The following is a 19,515-nucleotide window of genomic DNA, read 5'->3' on the forward strand; positions in this document are numbered from 1 at the left end:
TTTTTTTCTTTTTTTTTGAGACAGAGTCTCATTATGCAACCCAGGTTGGCCTTGAACTTATGGTGATCCTCTTGCCTCAGCCTCCCAAATGCTGTGGTGGACCACCACATCTGACTGCTCCTTAATTTTTTTTTAACTTTTTGTGGCACAGGAGATTGAACCCAGGGCCTTTGCACTGAGCTAAATCTCCAGACTTTTTTTCATTTCTTTGAGACAGAGTCTAAGCCAGTAAATTGCCCAGGCTGGGCTCAAATTTATGACTCTCTTGCCTCAGCTTTCCAGAATTCTGGAATTACAGGTATGAGTCACCATGTCAGTCATTAAGGAGAACCCAAAGAACTCTCTACTTCTGTCCTGTGAGCACACTGAAAATGATCATCAATGAACCAGGAAACAAGCAATCTCCAATTTTCTAGCACCCCAATCTTGGACTTCTTTGCCTCCAGAATTGTGAGCATTAATGTTTGTTGTTTAAGCCAGCAGGTTTATGGCATTTTTGTCATAGTAGCCTGAAAAGACTAAGATAATTGTTTTGGTTATCTGGAGTTCTGTGCAAATCCATCAATTTTAGGATCAGTTTTCTATGTCTGCAATAAAAGCCATTGGGATTGTGATAGAAAATATATTGGGTTGTAGATTGCTTTGAGTTACACTGTATATATATATATTTTTCAGTGTTGAGGATGGAGCCCAGAGCCCAGAACATGCAAGGCAAAGGCTCTACCAGTCCATTAACAATAACTCTTCCTACTTACAAACATGGATGTCATTCCATTTATTTGGGACTTAATTTCCTTTCACAGTGTTCCATAGCTTTCAGTGTATAGGCCTTATACTTTTTTGGTTAAATGTATTCCTAAGCATTTTGTTCCTTTTGATGCTACTGAGAGGAGACCACCCCTCCATGTGGAACTGCACAACTATGAGCTGTTACTAGGCAATAATGGGTTAACTGTGTTATTAAGCAACTATGGGTTAACTAGGTAACTGTTCTCTTTGTAGAAAGTACCTGAGTAGCCAGACATGTTCTGTAATCTGTCACCGAAGGAGCATAATGGACTCAGAAAGACCTGCCAGAACTCTTTGCTCTCCCCTCTCCACTGCTCTGCTTTGTGTAAATCTTGCTTGCTATATTCCCAGGGAAATTCCAATGGAATTAAGCTTCATAGATATAAAAAGAGGTATATAAGGAAGTGCAAACTTCTATTCAAGGCTCTCCAGACTGACAGGAGTCACTTGCTGAGCCGCTGGCATCTTTAAAAGCTGCTTTTGTGGCGCAGGCCATGGTCACAATCTCGCTGCTTGACACAGTTCCCGTGAAACCGAGACTATGGCTGAAACCACGACTCCATCTTTTGCTTTTGCTTTCCATGGTAGTGATTCCCTCGGTGCTGTACTCCCCGGGAAATCACTGAAAAGGATAAAAGTCATTATTTCGGAAATGGTTACTAGGCCAGGATTACAGGAAGAAATTGTAAATCCATTTACAGAAAAGCCCCTCACTCATACCTCCATGAGTAGTGGGGACGTGACATCCATAGGCCCTGACTGTACAGAGAGAGACTGGGACATAACAAATTCAGGACGCAGGCGCCCCACTGTCTGGCACCTGGTCACCCTTGGCCAACACCCGCAGGGCACACAACAATGAGATCCCATGAAACTTGGCCTAATGAGGTAGTGTGACCTTTCTAAAATGCTTCTTGTTCCTCCAATGTAAATCTGATAAGTTAGCAAGGGTTCACGTAGCACGGGGAAGAGTATCTAGAACTGGGTGGTCTAAAATAGTTTTTGAGACGATATCAGCTTTTCTTTAACTCTGTATGAAAACACACTGTGTATGGACCCACTGCTTACCAAAGCCTGTGTAATCAAAGTATATATAAGTAAAGTGATTTCGGTGTAACTCAGATGGGCAAGCTGAGCTGCCGACCCTCCACTCAGTGTCTGTCTCATTCTCTCGTCGCTGACTCCACACCTCCTCTCAGGACCTAAAGCCACTGGAGCTGGACTGCGGCACTTTTGCTCCTATGTTCGTGTTAAAGTGTTATCTGTGCTGAGGTCCTCAGTTTCCTGCTTTGATACTGCTATTGTGTTAGTGGTGGGGTTTGAACCCAGGGCCTCATGTGTGGTAAGCGTGTGTTCTACCACTGAGCTGCAACCCTGAGACAGCTCATCTCAATTCCCAACTTGATTGGATCAAGAGACTCCTAAAGACATGATTGCATCATGAGAACTTTGTCATTGGTAGAGTAACCCCTTGATGATATATATATATTTTTTGAGACAGGGTCTCACTGTGTATCCAGGCTGGCCTTGAACTATGTGGCTCGGGTTACCCTCAATAACTGACAGCAATCTTCCTGGTTTAGCCTCCTGAGTGCTGAGATTACAGGCATGTGCCACCACACCCAGCTTGATGTCATAATTTGATGCCAGTATTGAGAAGTAATGGGAACAGGAGATGGGGTCTAGTAGAAGTGAATGAGCCATGGGGTGTGACTTTCTTCAGCTCCTTCCTGAATTTTTTCTGCTTCCTGGCTGCCATGAGGTGAGCAGCTTTCTTCCACACTTCCATCCGTGATGCTTCCGCCTTGTCATAGGCTGAAAGTAGTGGAGCCAGCTGACCAGGGACTACACACTCTGAAACGATGAACCAAAATAAATCTTTTTCCCAAGTTTTCTCAGCTGTTTGCCATAGCAACAAAAAGTTGATTAACACAATCCCTACTTTTGCCATTCTCTGAATGTCATAAAAATGGAACATTAGCTTGCATCTGGTTTGAAAATTCTGACATACTGTATTTGTAAAAGTGCATACTCAGCCAGGTGTGATGGTGCATGTCTTCCAAGCTACTCAGGAGGCTGAGGCAGGATAACTGCTTGAGCCTAGGGGTTTGAGGCCAGCCTGAAATAACAGCAAGACCCCCCACCTCAAAGAAAAACAAGTATCGTGTTCACTGATTCCACAAATACAATACTTTCTTTTCCACTAAAAGAGGATATCCTCTGTAGAGTCAGAAGGATGGCAAGTGTGAACCCAGCCTGGGTAACTTAGCAAGGGATGTAGTTCAGTGCAAATGTCCTGGGTTCAATCCCCAGGACCAGGTCCCCCCAAAAGTCCCTAATGGTCTAGAACTCAAACTCCAATTTTTTTTTTTGTACTGGGAATTGAACTCAGGACCTTGTGTTTGCCAGGCAGGCACAGCACCAAGCTAAATACCTGGCCCTGGAACTTAAATGTTTAATGTGTACAGATTTTGTTAATCACTGTATATACTATCAAAATAATGTAAAATTATGCCAATGTCACACACCTCTCAGCAGGCAGAGCTTCCTAGTAGCTAGAGTGGATCAAGACAAAGATAACTATAGTGGATATATATATATTTTTTGGTACTAGGGTTGAACTCAGGACCTTGCACTTTCGAGGCAGGCGGTGGAACCACTGAGCTAAATCCCTGGCCCTGACAAAGGTAACTATAAGAGATCAAAGCCCAAACCACAAAAATCGTCCCAATTTACAGCCAGGGATTTAGCTCAGTGGTTTTGCTGCCTGCTACGCAAGCACAAGGACCCAAGTTCAATCCCTGGTACCAAAAAAAAAAAAAAAAAAAAGTCCAAATTCTCATATTCTCACTAATGTGAATTATTGGCACTTTTATCTTTTGGTACCAGGGACTGAACCCAGTGCCTTTGCACTGAGGTACAGCTATTTTTTTTTTCTTTTAACCTTTTAAGACAGGGTCTAAGTTGATCATCTGGCACTCAAATTTGTGCTCCTTCTGCCTCAGCTTCCCTGAGTGGTGGGATTACAGTGTGTAACACTACCCTGGCTATTTGGCACTTCTGATGAAAAATTAGCTCCTATTCTTTTTACTTTATAGAAAAAAATTATTACTAATGACAGAATTATGTTCACCTCCTCACAGTATCTAAGGTGGACAAATATTTTGTCTCCTTAAGTAGCAATGAAATCACATAAGGAAGTGCAAATAATACAAAATCATCTATTTGGGATTTTTTAATTGATAATGCCAGTCATTCTGGATTTGTATACATTATTACTACAATTCATTACTCACTTCTCTACATGTGTGACCTTGGCAATCTTTGGCAATAGGGCAGGGACAGAACTACGGCTTAAATTTTGTTTTAATCATGGATGAAACATTAGCTTCATGACAAAATGCATTAAGTGCAAGAATAAAAATGAAACATGCCTGAGAAAAATATTTGAAACTGTATGCACATGCCAGTGATGAGCTAGAATGTTAAGATTAACTCGACAAAATTACAAAGTTGGTTTGAATATTCATACATGCAATGGCATATTTTAATATAACCTCTCAGGAAACGGGAAAGACAGTAATATTTGTTAATGTACAAGTTGCTTGAAAACAGTACAATATTTCTACGAAATATTTACAGATTTTGCTTCACAAGAAAAATACACATTGTTTTCAATCACAAATGAGCATACATGGAAATGTTCTGAGGGAGTGCATTCAGCAGTAACGAGAATCCATAACTGCCTGACAAGAGGAAGCAATTATCTTCACATGGAAGGAGTGGGGGAGGGCAGTCAGTAACACAGTAGGAAAGTGAACTCCTATGCAATGCTCGTTCTTTTTTGTTGAGACATGGTCTCATTTTGTAGTTCAGGTTAGCCTTGAATCCACAATGTACTTCAACCCGCCTTTCAAGCTGCAGCAATCCTCCTGCCTTAGCCTCCCAAGTGCTGAGATTACAGGCATGTGCCACCACTTCTGGCTGGTTTTCTTTTGCTGTGGAGATCAAATCTAGAGCCTTGTACATGCTGGGTACACAGTCCACCACTGAGCTGGGGGTGTAGCTCAATGGTAGAGCACACAATACACAGCCCTAGGTTCATTCCCTAAAACCTCAAAACAACAACAACCAAAAAACCAACCAACCAACCAAACCCCAAAGAACTAGTAATATAAATATTTGAGTTTTATAGCATTTCTTTCACATTTTGAATTTTCTAGGCCAACATATAGGTGAGGCTTTTCAGAGATGGCTGGATCTAGGGTGTGTGAATATCGATTAAGGGAATATCAGCATAGTTAAACCGTATTAGCATACAGGCTGGGTATTTAGCTCAGTGGTTTCACTGCCTGCCTTACAAGCACAAGGACCCGAGTTTGATCCCGGGTACCAAAAAAATAAAAAAATTGGATTAGCATTGTTCTAGGTATGGCTGTATTTACTGGAGGGAGGCTCCACCCTGATTGTGGGTGGTACCAATCAACAGGCTTACACCCACAATGCCCTGCCTTGGAGCCAACTGAAACCTCTACAAATTGTGAGCTAAAATAAGCTGTTCCTCCTTTTAATTTGTGGAGGTGTTGTTTTGTTCTAGCAATGAAAAAGCAACTAAGACATACATGAATTACTTTGGACCTAGAGCCCTACATTACTTATATTTATAGGATTTTTCCACAGTGGGAAGTCATGCCTGAAAACCATTTGTTGAAACTGAAAATGTTCCCCCATCATCTCACTGGATTTCTATCTACTGTGCAATCTCACATGTCTATTTAAGGATGAGAACAAAGTAAAGCCTTTTCCACATTGCTTACATTCAAAATGTTTCTGACTGCTATGAGTTCTCTCGTGTCTTTGAAAGGAACTGCGAAGACTAAAGGCTCTCCCACACTGTTTACACTTATAAGGTTTTTCTCCTGTGTGCATTCGCATGTGTCCTTGAAAGCTTGTGGGGTATATAAAAGCCTTTCCACATTCCTTACATTCATAGGGTTTCTCTCCAGTGTGAGTCCTTTCATGTATCTGAACATAACTAGAACAACTGAATGCTTTCCCACACTGTTTACATGCATAAGGTTTCTCTCCAGTATGAGTTCTTTCATGTGTTCGCAATGCACTGAGGAAAATGAATGGCTTCCCACATTCCCTGCATTTATAAGGTCCATCTCCAGTGTGTGTTATCATGTGTCTTCGAAAGTTTTCAAGAGAAATGAAGGCTTTTGCACATTCCTTACATTCATAAGGTTTTTCTCCAGTGTGATTTCTTTCATGTATTTGCAAATCTAGAGGATAGTTGAAGGTTTTCCTGCACTTTTTACATCCATAAGGTTTTTCTCCAGTGTGAGTCCTTTCATGTACCCGACAATAACTGAGGCGACTGAAGGCTTTCCCACATTCTTTGCATTTATAGGGTTTCTCTCCAGTATGCACTCTCGTATGTACTCGGAAGGCAGGGCGAGCGCTGAAGGCTTTTCCACATTCCTTACATTTATATGGTTTCTCTCCAGTGTGAGTTCTTTCGTGAATCTGAATGGAAGTAGAGCATCTGAAGGCTTTACCACATTGTTTACATTTGTAGGGTTTTTCTCCAGTGTGAATTCGTTCATGTACGCGTAAAAAACTGGGACGAATGAATGCCTTCCCACATTCCTTACATTTATAAGGTCTATTTCCATTGTGTGTTATCATGTGTGTCTGAACACTTGTTCGGGAAATGAAGGCTTTCCCACATTCCTTACATGTATAGGGTTTCTCTCCAGTGTGGGTTCTTTCATGGATTTGAATAGAACTGGGACAGCTGAAGGCTTTCCCACATTTCTTACACTCATAGGGCTTCTCTCCAGTGTGAATCCTTTCATGAATTCGAAGAGAACTGGGAGAACTGAGAGCTTTCCCACAATGCTTACATTGGTAGGGTTTCTCTCCAATGTGCATGAGTTCATGTGTTTGAAAGGGCTGGTGATATATGAAGGTTTTCCCACACTGTTTACATTTATAGGGGTTCTCTCCAGTGTGATTCCTTTCATGTCTTTGGAAGGATTTGAGATAACTGAAGGTGTTCCCACATTCCTTGCATTTATATGGCTTCTCTCCATATCGAAACCCATCAAGTTCATGTCCAGGGTGAGATTTAATGTGCCTAGTAAGGGATGAATGAAGCATGAAGCCCTTTCCACAAACACTACATTTATATGGTTTTACTCCAGTGGTTTTCTTGGTCCTAGTGGGATCTGAAATCCGGCTCAAGGTTTCTCCATACTGACCATCTTCTTTACTTTCACAGAGTCTTTGTATCAAATAACTTCTGTAAAAAATTAGAGGCACATTAATAATGGTTATTATTTTATGTTTATTAACAGGCATTAGTCTGATATTTTTCTCATTTTCAGAGAAAGTGTATGTTTTCTGCCTTGTTTGAACTGTTTGAAAGTGAATATACTCAATGCTCTGCAACAGGGACCCTCTGTACATATTATCAAAACATGTTGGGAGTGGTGGTGCATGCCTGTAGTTTCAGCTACTTGGCTGAGGTGGGAAGATCATGTGAGCCCAAGAATTTGAAACCAGTCTTGGCAACACAGCATAACTTCATCTCAAAATCAATAAACATATAATTTGCTTTATTTATACTACTAGTTTCCATTAGTTCACTGAAAAGAAAATTTTGTGGCATTAAAAAAGTAAATAAATATAAACAATCTCATACTCTAAACAGTGATATTCATATATGGGGTTTCTTTTTTTCCCCCTGGTACCGGGAATTGAACTCAGGGCCTTGCACTTGCCAGGCAGGCAGGGCACTGTTGAGCTACATCCCTGGTCCTTATATATGGAGTTTCTTAATATTGTTTCCAAGTAAAATATTTTTCAAATGCTGAACATCTTTTTCACTTAAGAAAACATTTTGTGGTGAAAATTTCCAAGAAAATAAATTTGAGGCTAGGGTTTCTTTGGTTTTCTTGCTTTTAAAATTTCAGAGTAATTTTCATGTTATAGGCTGTTTTAACATCCTATATACTATGAGTCTTTCAAGGGACACTGCTTTCTCCAGTATGTATAACTCACCTTAGATTTCTTCCTTGTTTTTTGTACTGATCTTTAATTTGCTGGTCCTCCCATTTGCTCCCTAAAATCAGATGCAGAAAAATCTTATAAATTATTAGAAATAATAGAAATGTTATTAGATCCTGGGTCAGTGTTGGTGAACCTATGGCATGTGTAATGCAGTGAGCTATTTGTTATCACTGAAAGCTCTAAAAGGTTCACCATCACTGTCCTAGGTCCACAATGAGGTAACCATACCTGGTATGTTTTACCAATGTATTCACTCTTCACATTCTATTTTTTGTGTATGTGAATTTTTTTTATTAGTACATGTTTGCAGTGCATAATGATCACATTCACTGTGGGGCAATGTACATGTACATACCACATCTTTTTTTTTAAATTTAATATATAAATATTTATTGGTACATTTTAGGTATAAAATACATTTACATTTATCATTGGGTGTTTGTACCAGAACATGATGTATCTTAGTGTTTATTTTTTCTCACATACCACATCTTAATTCTTTTTTTTTTTTTTGGTACTGGGGATCTAACTCAGGATGTTGTGCTTACAAGCCAGGCACGACACCACTGAGCTAAATCCCCGGTCCCATCTTAATTCTTTTTATGTCCCATTCTCCTTCTTTCCCCTCCCTCTATTTCTTGGTACCCTTCCCTTTTGGAAAAGATCTATCTCACTTTTTACATTCTAAAATGGGAATAATAACACTGACCAAGAAATATTTGTTCTCTGATTGGCTCAGTAAGGTGGTGATGTCATCCTTACCTATATAGGCCAGGTTCCTGAAGGTTTCCCACATCACATCTCTGTATAGCTTCTTCTGCAAAGGATCCAGCAGAGCCCACTCCTCCTGGGTGAAGTCCACAGACACATCCTCAAAGGCTACAGAGTCCTGAAATGTCCCACACATGCATACAGGAGGAATGAGATCAACAGCACTTGGGATCTATATTCAATTTAACAAGTTCACATACAATTCTGTGATTCTGTGGACTCCAAACATTTACTGTATACTTTTGGTTGTCAGAAATTTAAGTCTCTGGCTGGGGATTTAGCTCAGTGGCACCGTGCCTGCCTTGCAAGCACAAGGTCCTAAGTTCAATCCCTGGTACCAAAAAAAAAAAAAAGGTTTAAATCTTTGTCCACAGTTACTTCTGTAAGTTTAACATCACCCAGGACACATGGACTTATATCCCTATCCCCCTTTTTTGTGGTACTGGGGATTAAATCCAAGCCTTTGCACTGAGCTCCATCCCTGACTCTTTTTATTTATTAATTTTTTATTTTAAGTTATTAAGTTTCCCAGGCTGGGCTTCAACTTGTGATCCTCTAGTTTCAGCCTCCCAGAATGCTGATGTTACAGGCATGTACCACCAAGCTTGGTTTACATCTACTCCCCCAGTACTGATGAATGAACACAAAGCTTTCACACTGGGGTACCTATCCAGCCCTTTTTATATTTTATATTGTTTTGGTGACTACGGAGAACACTTATGTAAAATGGAAGAAGGATCAGCTGATACACTCCACTGCTTTTCTCTGCATGCTTTATTTTTATTTATTTATTAATTTTTTTTTTAGGAGCAAGAAGTGGCTTTATTGCTAGCAGCTCAGTAAGAGACTCCTGTAACTTCAAGAGAGCCAGAAGTGATTTTGCTTTCATTTTAATACTCTCGTATGTCTACAGGGCTTTTTCTCATTGGGAAATAGTAGGTGAAGTGACACAAGCAGAACAGCAGTTAATACAGCAGGAAACTTCAGTGGCCTTGAGAAGTTCTGGTGGGACTTTCTAAGACCATTATGCTCTGGTAACATTATATTAGAGCTGTGGTCATGGCCACTGAATGCCTTTCCCAACAGAGGGGTGGTTTCTTCTCTCAAAACCACCTCTTACTGGCATGAAATGTTTCACTATTATCACTCATTGATGGATTATCCTTTATAGGATCTGTATTTATAGCCCTAACTTTTTCACAAATTATAGACTCAGATGGGCTATAACCTGCCATCTGCCTTTCATTTATCCACATTAATAATAGCCTTTCTACCTTATCTAACACTGTAGATTATAACTTAATAATTTGAGTAGCACCATTAGCAATACTAGCTTCCTTATACAAATCTTTTCTCTTAAGACTGTTGAGATGGTGGATTGCAACTTGCTGTATGTATTAGCAAGATTGGTCACACAAACACCACTCTCATAGTCCTCCACAATTTCCTCCTTTTTTATTGTGGTTGCTTTCTTTACCTTCCCTCTCCTCCTTAGTTTCTTTTCTAGATTTTTTGGGGCATTTTGACAGCAGTAATCATAGCAATTATATCAAGCACAGACTCGAATCATATCCACAAACATGTGCATCTGGGCTCAGACTGATGCTTACATATGCTTAGATACACTTTTCTGGCATCATGAGTCTTTGTTTACAACCATACAAGCAGTTGGGAACTGAGTCTTAACTCAAGACTCTAGTCGTAAGTTAAAACTAAAAGTCCAGTTGTAACCCAAGTTGTTCATATGTGAGTCCCGTCATAACTTGAGGGTCCACTGTATTTAAGACTGAGTCACAGAGCAACTTCAAAATAACTTTATTTCAAGGTTTCTAGTGTTGCTTGCCCACAGTGACTGAGAAACAGCCATGGGACACAGTTGAGCACATGATGCAGATTAGACATAGATTCCTTGAGAAATTTAAGCTCAGGCTGGGAAGAATATGGGGACCTTCCCTCAATGGTGAAAATCCAGGCCTGGCACGTGTGGCTTTCATAAATGGCTGGGCTTGAAAGTGCTAGACTTAAGTATAGAGTTCTGCTTAACACTTGCTCTGCTGTCTACATCCAGCAAAGATCACAGGTCTGATTGCTTTCCCCATCTACCAATGTGAACAAGAATACACCTTGGCTTAGATAGCTGCCACAGCCTGGGGTGAACAGACAGAGAGCCCTCTGAAACAGTACGGTTACACCTCACACATTCACAGCCTGTAAAGCTAGGCAGAGAAAATTATGACTTGCTAGGTTCCAAAACTGGATTCTGGAAAGAAATCACTCATTGAAAAATACATTAGATTTTTGTTTCTTTCTTTCTTTTTCCTCTTTCTTCATTGGTTATTTTTTGGGGGGGGGTGTCTTTTTTTTTTTTTTTAGTTTTAAAAAAAATTCTTATTATTTCTTTTATTCTTTCATTTTCTTTGGTCTTTTGTGTTATGTTTATCTAATTCTATTAATTTACTTTTACTTGTTAATGGGATCCTTTATCTCGTTTCTCTCCTCCTCATCTTCCATTGCTTAAGTTTTGAAATTTTCTTTCATTTTCCTATTAGTGATCCCTCTATCTTTATTATTACAATAATACATCAGTTCACAAATGCTCCTGTTCATAAACAATTCAGTACTCGAACAAAAGTATTTGACAAAATTCTGCCTCTCTTCACAAACTTCATATCAGGTGACAAACACAACTACAGCTATCTTCCCCACACAAATACAAATACAGCCATCTTCTCTGGCTTCAGAAGTGCAAACCAGTATTCAAACTCCCTTAAATCTTTTAATTGGAATTGCAATAGGTGACCTTCAGACAGGTTTTTAAAATAAAGATGTCACAGAAGCATGGACACGCCCACTGCATCTGGACTGGGGTTCACCTCCGGTTTCAGGAACCCAGCCCTGCCCGGTGGCGGAAAGGGAAGTCTTCCTGCCCTGGAGCCTGGCAGCCAGCTCTCGGGGGAGCAGGGCAGGGCAGGGCAGGGCAGGGCAGGGCAGGGCAGGGCAGGGCAGGGCCCAGCCCACACCCACACCCACACTCACACCCTGCCCCCAGAAGCGCCTGTGGGCCCACACTCCCTACATCTCCCGTGGACCGCCAGCCGGTCTCTGCATGTTTTAACTTGACTAGGATCCAGCAATTTTAAATATGATTTCCAGATAATTTGTAGTACATTTGCACTAAAATAAAAATTAGTAGTTTGCATGAAGCAAAAAATAAGCATAAAAAGCCCAAAATACCATAACCATGAGAATGAACGTGTGAATAGATGGCCCATGGGCTCAGATCACTGCTTGTAGGAAATATACAGAGGCAAAGAAACTACCAAAAACCTTAAATATAATTCCAGGGCCTTGTAGGGAGTGTGTGTAGATGGGTAGTTTAGTGGTAGAGTACCTGCCCAGCATGCATAAGCTTCCTGGCTTCCATTCTTAGCACTGCACACAAACAAACAAACAAAAAACCCCTCCAAACCAAAACAACAAAACAAAAAAGGAAAAGAAAATTAGCCAGGCATGGTGGTACACAACTGTAAGGAGGCTGATTTCAAATTGAGAGTGAGACTCTGTCTCAAATAAAAACTATGAAAAGGATTGGGGAATGTGGTTTAGTGTGAAGGCTTTGGGTTCAATCCCTAGGACTGTAAAAAAAAAAAGTACAGAAAAGAACATAATTTTTCCATGTTTGTTTGAAATCTGTGTTTTAATTCAGAGTTTTGGCAACAAAAAGTGTGAACAGCCTCAGTGTATGATCAGAAAAGGCTGCTTACATCAACCTACCACCATGTATGTCTTTTGAAAAGAAAGGGTGGGGGCTGGGAGGTAGCTCAGCTGGAGAGTGCTAGCCTAGGATGCATGAGGCCCAGGGTTCCAATCCAGCAGAACCAGGGGAAGAAAAGCATTAAAAAGGTGGGTGGCATATAACTAAGAAAATAGAGAAGCATGGTGGTATATGCCTATAATCCCAGTACTTGGAGGGCCAGTACTGGGCAACTCAATGAAATCCTGTCTCAAAAATAAAAAGGCCTGGGGATGTAGCTCAGTGTGAAGGGCTGGAGTTCAATCCCCAATACTGCCAAGAAGGAAAGAAAGAAAGACAGGGGCTGTGGATTTAGCTCAGTGGTGCTGCGCCTGCCTTGCAAGTGCAAGGTCATGAGTTTGATCACCAGTTCCCACCCCTCCCCCAAAAGAAAGACAGGCAGGCAACTGGGCTCAGTTGTAGAGTGCCTGTCTTGCATGCTGCATGTGTGAGAAGCCCTGGGTTCAATCCTTGGCCCTGAAAATACAAAACGAGAAAAAAAAAAAGTAAAGTCTTTAGGAAAAAAAAGAAAAAAAGAGATTCATTATACTTCATCCCTCATGAAGGACGGATAAGTGAAACGGGGCATCTTTCAGTTTATCTGACCCTACATGTGCGAGATATGATGGTGTTCTGAGTCAGCAGTAAGGCAGGTGAATATTCCAGGGATGCATCAGACCAGACTAGACCAGACTTAGACAAATTTGTGATATCAGAGTATTTTCTAGGCACTAATTGGGTGGTGTAACTTCCATGAAGTTGGGTGTTGGGTAGGACCACAAAAGTAAGACCACAGTAATCCAAAATGAGGTGTTGTTCATTCAAGTTAAGAACAGGACAAACTGGGCTATTAAGAAGCAGCAGTGGGGCTAGGCGTAGTGGAGCATGCCTGTAATTGCAGCATTTGGGAGGCTGAGGCAGGAGGACTGCTGTGAGTTTGAGGCTAGCCTGGACTACACAGCAAGACCTTGTCTCAAAAAACCAAAAAAAAAAAGAAAAAGATAAGTGTGACCAAGATGATTTACAGGATTTTTAGAGATACCCAATTGCCAGCTTTTAAAGCACCTTATTTCAGACCCTGGGGACTGATTCCTAAAAACCTTGGAGTCCCAAACTGGCAGTCACCTGGATTCCAGGAAAGGTGCAGAACACCTGATAATGAAGCCCCCACTGGAGCAATCACCCCTGCGGGGAGCTGAGGCAGAAGCTGTCATTTCACAACGGGAAGCAAACTGCCTCCCTCAAGGGTTGATGGGTCCTCCAGGACCTCAGAACCAGTCCTGAGATCCTGACCAATCGGATCACTGTGCAACCAGGTTTGCAGGCACTATGGCTGATGCAAACCCCACCCCTCACCTCTGTCTCCCCTCTTTTAGTAAAATCCTAAGGTTTTTGTCAGCTCCTGAAGACAGTTTTATTTTTTTGGGTCTCACTATGTAGTTCAGGCTGTAGTCCAGGCTGGCCTTTTACTCACTATGTAGAGCCCAAGTCTGCCTCAAACTCCTGGAGATCCTCTTGCTTCAGCCTCCCAAATGCTAGGATTTGAAGACAACTTGTGTTAGTTACTTTTCTCCGTTGTTGAGACAAAATACCTGACACCAAAAGTTAAAAGATGAAAGGTTTATGTGTTCAATCCCCGGTAATGAAGCGGGGTGGGGAAGATGGAAGGTTTACAGTTCATAGAGGTTTCAGACCATAATTAGCTGGCTCCAAGGCAGGGTGGCAATAGTTCATGTCAGTGGAAGACAGCAAAAGCAATAAGGGAACCTTAACACCATCTTTCTGCCCCTTTTATCTTATCCAGACTACTGGGATTAGGGCACTGCCAAACCAATCAGTGTTCTGGTTTAGTAATCACATGTGCTTAATCCCAGCACCACACACTCTAGATTCAGCCACCTCTGACCGAATGAGGCTTTGAGGGCACATCTGGACCCAAACCATAACACAGCTCCTGACTCCTTTTCTGGGTCCTTCCCAGCTTGGCTACACTGAGTAAAGCTCCTGTCCTGCTCCACCTCTGCTCTCCTTGACTGGCATTTTGTGATGAGTGGCCTAGCCAGGTTTGTTGGATGCTTTCACTCTAATACTCTGGTAGTAAAAGCACTCACACAAGCAGTGCATCCCATTTCTCCATTGTTCACAAGGTAAACCCATATCCAGAAGTTAAATTTAGGTTAGTACTAGGAAAACACCTGGTTGGCTGAGGCAGGAGGATCACAAGTTGGAGCCCAGTCTGAACAAGTTAGTGACTTAGCAAGATCTTCTCTCCAAATATAAGCAGCTCACTGTGAAGGTCCTGGGTTCAATCCCCAGTGATAAAAACAGGGGAAAAAAAATTCCCAAGTGTTATGGAATTACATCTCTCTACCCAAAGCCTCATGTGCTCATAGGTACGGAGTTCTGAAGGTGGCTAGATTAGGTTGCCGTGAATGTGGATCAAGGGTGTGATACCAGAATTAAGGGTGTAGCTAAAGGAAGCCCCACCCTGGGTGTGGGTAGCATCAATCAACAGGCTTGTAGCCTGGATGGGATATAAAGGGAGAGAGGGAAGGCAGGCTTGCTGCCTTTCTGCCTGTCACGCCATGGACTGTTTCTCCTCTACAGTACCCCTCTGCCATGCCACCCTGCTTTGCAACTAGCCAAGTATGGCATGAAAGCTTTACAAACTGAGCTGAAACAAACCTTTCCTTCTTTAACTCTGGATGTTGGGTATTTTGTCTCAGTAGTGAGAAAAGTAACTAAAACACCAAGCTCTGGTACAGTCAGGCTCTCCCAGTTTGGGAGTTACGTGCCCTGGGCTGGGGCAGCCCCTCATGGTGCAGCACAGGGCCTCTGAGCAGCAACTACACGAGCCCCACTCTCACCTCTCCCCAGGCTCCCACGCCCCCAGTGAGGAAACTCCACAAGATCCAGGAGATTTTTAGCTTTCCTTGGAGTAGTGGGGATGAAACCTAGCACCTCTCCCATGTTAGACAAGTGCTCTACCACTGAGCCGCAGCCCAGGGCAATTCCACCAGACTGAGATTGAGGTTCTGGCTCAACTGAGCGTCCAAATTCATTCTGTAAATCCAGGAAACAGAAATCCTGCTCTCCACAGACTTTCTCAAAATGCACAAATGCGTCTATATTATAGATGTAATACCGAAACAGATCTAAAAACAGGCCCAAGGAAACCACTATTAAAACCTCAAAAAGGTTCCGGCTATGGTGGCAGATGCCTGTAATCACAACACTCTGGAGGCTGAGGCAAGACGACTGCTTCCAGTTCAAGGCCAGGATGGACTTCATAGTAAGTTCAAGGGTAGCTTGAATTACACAGTGAGACCCTGTCTTAAAAAAGCAAAAAGCCCAACAAAACAAAATAAAACCTCAAAAAGGTGGTGCATGCCTAAAGTTCCAGTTACTCAGGGGGCCGGGGCAGGAGGGTCAAGGCCTGTTTGGGCAACAAAGCAACCCCAAAGCCTCAGAAAGGGCTTCATCCTCTCACACTTTCCAGCTACATGTACACGTGGATCTCCAGCTACCAGTGTTCAGCAGCTTCCTGCAGTACATGGGCTCTTCTGTGATGGGCTTTGAGTGCTGAGACACCTTCAGGGGAGGCTCCCCAGGGAGAACCAACAGGGCCTTCAATTACTTCCCTTTATAGGCTCAAAGTGTAGCCTTAGCTGGGTCTGGTGGCTCATGCCTAATCCTAGCACTCTGGAAGGCTGAGTCAGGAAGACCACAAATTCAAGCCTAGCCTGGGCTACCTAGAGCCTGAATGAGACCTACTCTCAAAATTAAAAGTAAAAGGGCTGAGTTTGAGCTCAGTGTGAAGGCCTGGGGTGGGAGTGGGGAAGAAACTCACACATTTATATGCTTTTAGAAAATGAAGATGTTAATTAAAGATCTCCATTGCAAAAAGTGGTTTGCTAAACTATTTCTTAAAGTATCCATCATATTTGAATGTTTACAGATCTAATCCATGGTAGACTTGTACCAAAATAAAAGGGAGTATAGCCTAAGTGATGGAGTGTGTACTTGGCATGCAAGAGGCCCTGTGTTCAATCCCTAGCACTCAATAATAAAATAAAATAAAATAAAATAAAACAAAAAGCAGCAAGTCCCTGACTTATGAACATTCAAATCGGAACTTTATTGTTTTAAAAATTATTTTAATTTAAATTTAATTTTAATTAATTAATTAATTTATTTTTCCTGTACTAGGGATTGAACTTAGGACTTTGCGCTTGCCAGGCAGGCAGGGCACTGCTGAGGTACATTCCTGGCCCTTTAATTTTTAAAAAATTTTTAAATTTTTAAATTTTTTGGTACCAGTGATCGAACTTGGGACCTTGCGCTTGGGAGGGAGGCGGTGGAACCACTTCCCTAAATCCCTGGCCCCCCTTTAATTTTTATGATAAGGTAATACAAATAGGCATTAATAAAGAAAATATAAAAGCTGTTCTATGGAAAGAATAATTTTAAATAACAAATAATTAGAGAATAACAATAACAATGGTAAATACACTGTGTATCATGATCTTAAAAGAATATATTTTCATTTGCTAATCTATTTCTCAACTCATTTTCTTTTTTCTTTTTTTGGTACTGGGGACTGAACTTTGGACCTTGCACTTGTGAGGCTGGTGTGGCGCTAAACCCCTGGCCCTCTCAACTCATTTTCTAATAATAGTATACCTTTTTTTGCATAAAGCATTTTAATTATTAATAAAGTATCTCACACTCAGTATAATTTTGAACAATTTCTTCCAAGTTCACAATATCTATTATACTCTTTGGTCCTCATTTACACTTTTAGTTTCTCACACCAGAGAGACAATGTGATATTTACATGTGTTTGATTTATTCTAATTGCAAACTTTAACAGATATAAATGGACCTTGCATTACAAACATGTGAACAAATCATGGAAGTAGCTCATGAGTCTGCTGGACATTGTCACAGTTGTGTTGCTATGTACCGATATGTACAAGTAAATATAGTTTACTTATAATATTTTTCTGTGTGAATTTGGTTTTTTAATGTTGGACTTACAAACAAATCCAATTTACCACCATTCAACCAAACTGGTTAGTAAGCTGCGGGACTTACTGTATCAGATTCTGGGAACCTACATGCTAAGAAGAACAAATGGAAACATGAATTTTTAATAAATGCAGTGTAATACTGAAACTTTTTTTATGTATTTATTTTCAGGTCTGGTATTGAAGCCAGGGTTGTGCATAAAATAGGCAAGTGCGCTACCACTAAGCTACCTCCCTATACCTGGAATGTTATTGTTCTGTAGATTCACCTCTTGGGATCTATTTCACACTGTCTCCCCAAGCTCTACTCACTCCATACGTTTTACAAATTGAACAAATTTTACACTGAACAAAATGAGACTCAAGAGAATAAATATTTCTAAGGTCACAAAGCCAAGCGAAGAGTGGTGCCGACCTAGAGCTGTTCTCACACATCATCTAAGGAAAGTCTGCAGAGGAACTTCAGGCCAAAGAAGTTCCTCAGGATGTCTGCCCAGGAAAGAAACAGAGAGGCACAAAGGTACATACAAAGGTGCTTGAGATGCTCATTTTCTGCTTCTCTCTCAGAAAAAATTTCCATAAGCTGGAAATGAATCTTTCAAAAAGAGATCCGGGGCGGATAGCTCAGGGGTTTCGCCGCCTGCTGCACAAGCACAAGGACCCCAGTTCGATCCTCGGTACGCCCCCCCCCCCCCCAAAGAGAGATATCTATGGCTCTGTGGAAAATGGCTATTAAAATACTGCCAGTAGCTAGGCGTGGTGGCACATGCTTGTCATCCCAGCTCTCAGGCAGGAGGACTGCCACAAGTTTGAGGCTGGCCTGGGCTACACAGTGAGACCTTGTCTCAGAAACAAAACAACAAAATCCCCTCCAACAAAAACCAAAATAATAAAATACTGAGAATACACGGTTTCTCTTATATGACAAACTCAAAGTATAAATAGAGAGCAAAATAAAAGTCAGATAATAGCAAACAGGAAGACAGATCCTTTGCAAATGGGAAGGAGACCTAGGGATGAAGGCTGGGGAAAGAAAGGAGAGGAGGGGAAGACGTTAAACGAATTACGATGTGTCACGCACATGCACCAGCTCCCCACCACGAATGTAATCAGTAGGTACCGCAAACACGTACTAAGAAAAATAAAATAAAATACTGCGAGTGTTTCAAATGCACCACGGAGGGCTCACATTTGGAACTGCAGGGAAGACGCGGGTGGGGGCCTCGGTTGCTCCTGGGGACAGTGCAGGGACCGGGGACTCGACGCGCGCCGGGTCCCCGCCACCTCCCGCCGCCCGCACAGGCTGGGGACACGGGCGCTGCGGCGGAGCTGCCCAGAGAGGGCTCCGGACCGGGCCGCGTCGACAGGCAGGGACCGACAGGAACCGGGTTCCAGTGCCCGCCCAGCCCCGTCCACGGCCAGACGGGTCCAGAATAGAGAGCGACCCTGGCAGCGGACTCCGGGAACCGGCACCCGCTGGTGGGCTCCGGGATGCCGGGGCCGGAACTCACCATTTCCTGGCTCTTGAGACCTCCTCACAGGTTTGGCCCGGGCGAAGGAGACTAAGAGCCGCCACCGGAGGGAGTTAAAGGGCAACCGGAGACTGGGAGCCGGCGGCGGCGGAAGCGCATGGTGACGTCACGCGCTCTTAGTAGCGTGATCACATTCACCTTCCGACGGCGCTCTAGAGAGCCCGCCCTCCTTTTTCTGATTGACAGCCCGGTAGGTAGTGTGGTTGAGCGGACATAGCTGAACCTCTGCCTTCTACGTGGCAGCGAGTGTTCTGGACCCAGGGTCGGCCTGCTGTCTCCCTTAGCTGCTTCTTTTTTTTTTTTTTTTTTTGTACTGGGGATCGAACTCGGGTCTTTGCGCTTGCGGGGCAGGCGGCAGAATCATTGAGCTAAAGCCCCGGCCCACCCTTAGCTGCTTCTGTAGGGGGCCCCAGGCGTTCGCAGGAAATTCGAGGTTCAGTTTCCGGATGGAGCGACCCATTGGGAAGAAAGGGCAGAGCAAGAAGGTTGCCCAGGCCAGGCCACTCTAGAGTAAGAGGATTGC

At 42.4% G+C, this 19,515-nt stretch overlaps 1 protein-coding gene across 1 annotated transcript; it reads right to left on the reverse strand.

Annotated features, from left to right (window-relative positions):
• Positions 1-4,301: 4,301 nt before the first annotated feature.
• LOC101716987 (uncharacterized) lies at positions 4,302-19,119 on the reverse strand. The gene is made up of 4 exons (XM_004872507.3): positions 18,972-19,119; positions 8,629-8,755; positions 7,858-7,918; positions 4,302-7,096 (listed from the first exon to the last, which is right to left on the reverse strand). Exons 1-4 carry the CDS (start codon positions 18,972-18,974, stop codon positions 5,536-5,538), a joined length of 1,752 nt encoding a protein of 583 aa, XP_004872564.1. The 5' UTR covers positions 18,975-19,119; the 3' UTR covers positions 4,302-5,535.
• Between the last annotated feature and the right edge of the window lie 396 nt (positions 19,120-19,515).

The sequence above is a fragment of the Heterocephalus glaber genome, unplaced genomic scaffold (genome assembly GCF_053883595.1).
Source record: "Heterocephalus glaber isolate CG9 unplaced genomic scaffold, H.glaber_assembly_v1.0 deba00001760, whole genome shotgun sequence".
In the NCBI taxonomy this organism is placed as follows: Eukaryota; Metazoa; Chordata; class Mammalia; order Rodentia; family Bathyergidae; genus Heterocephalus; species Heterocephalus glaber.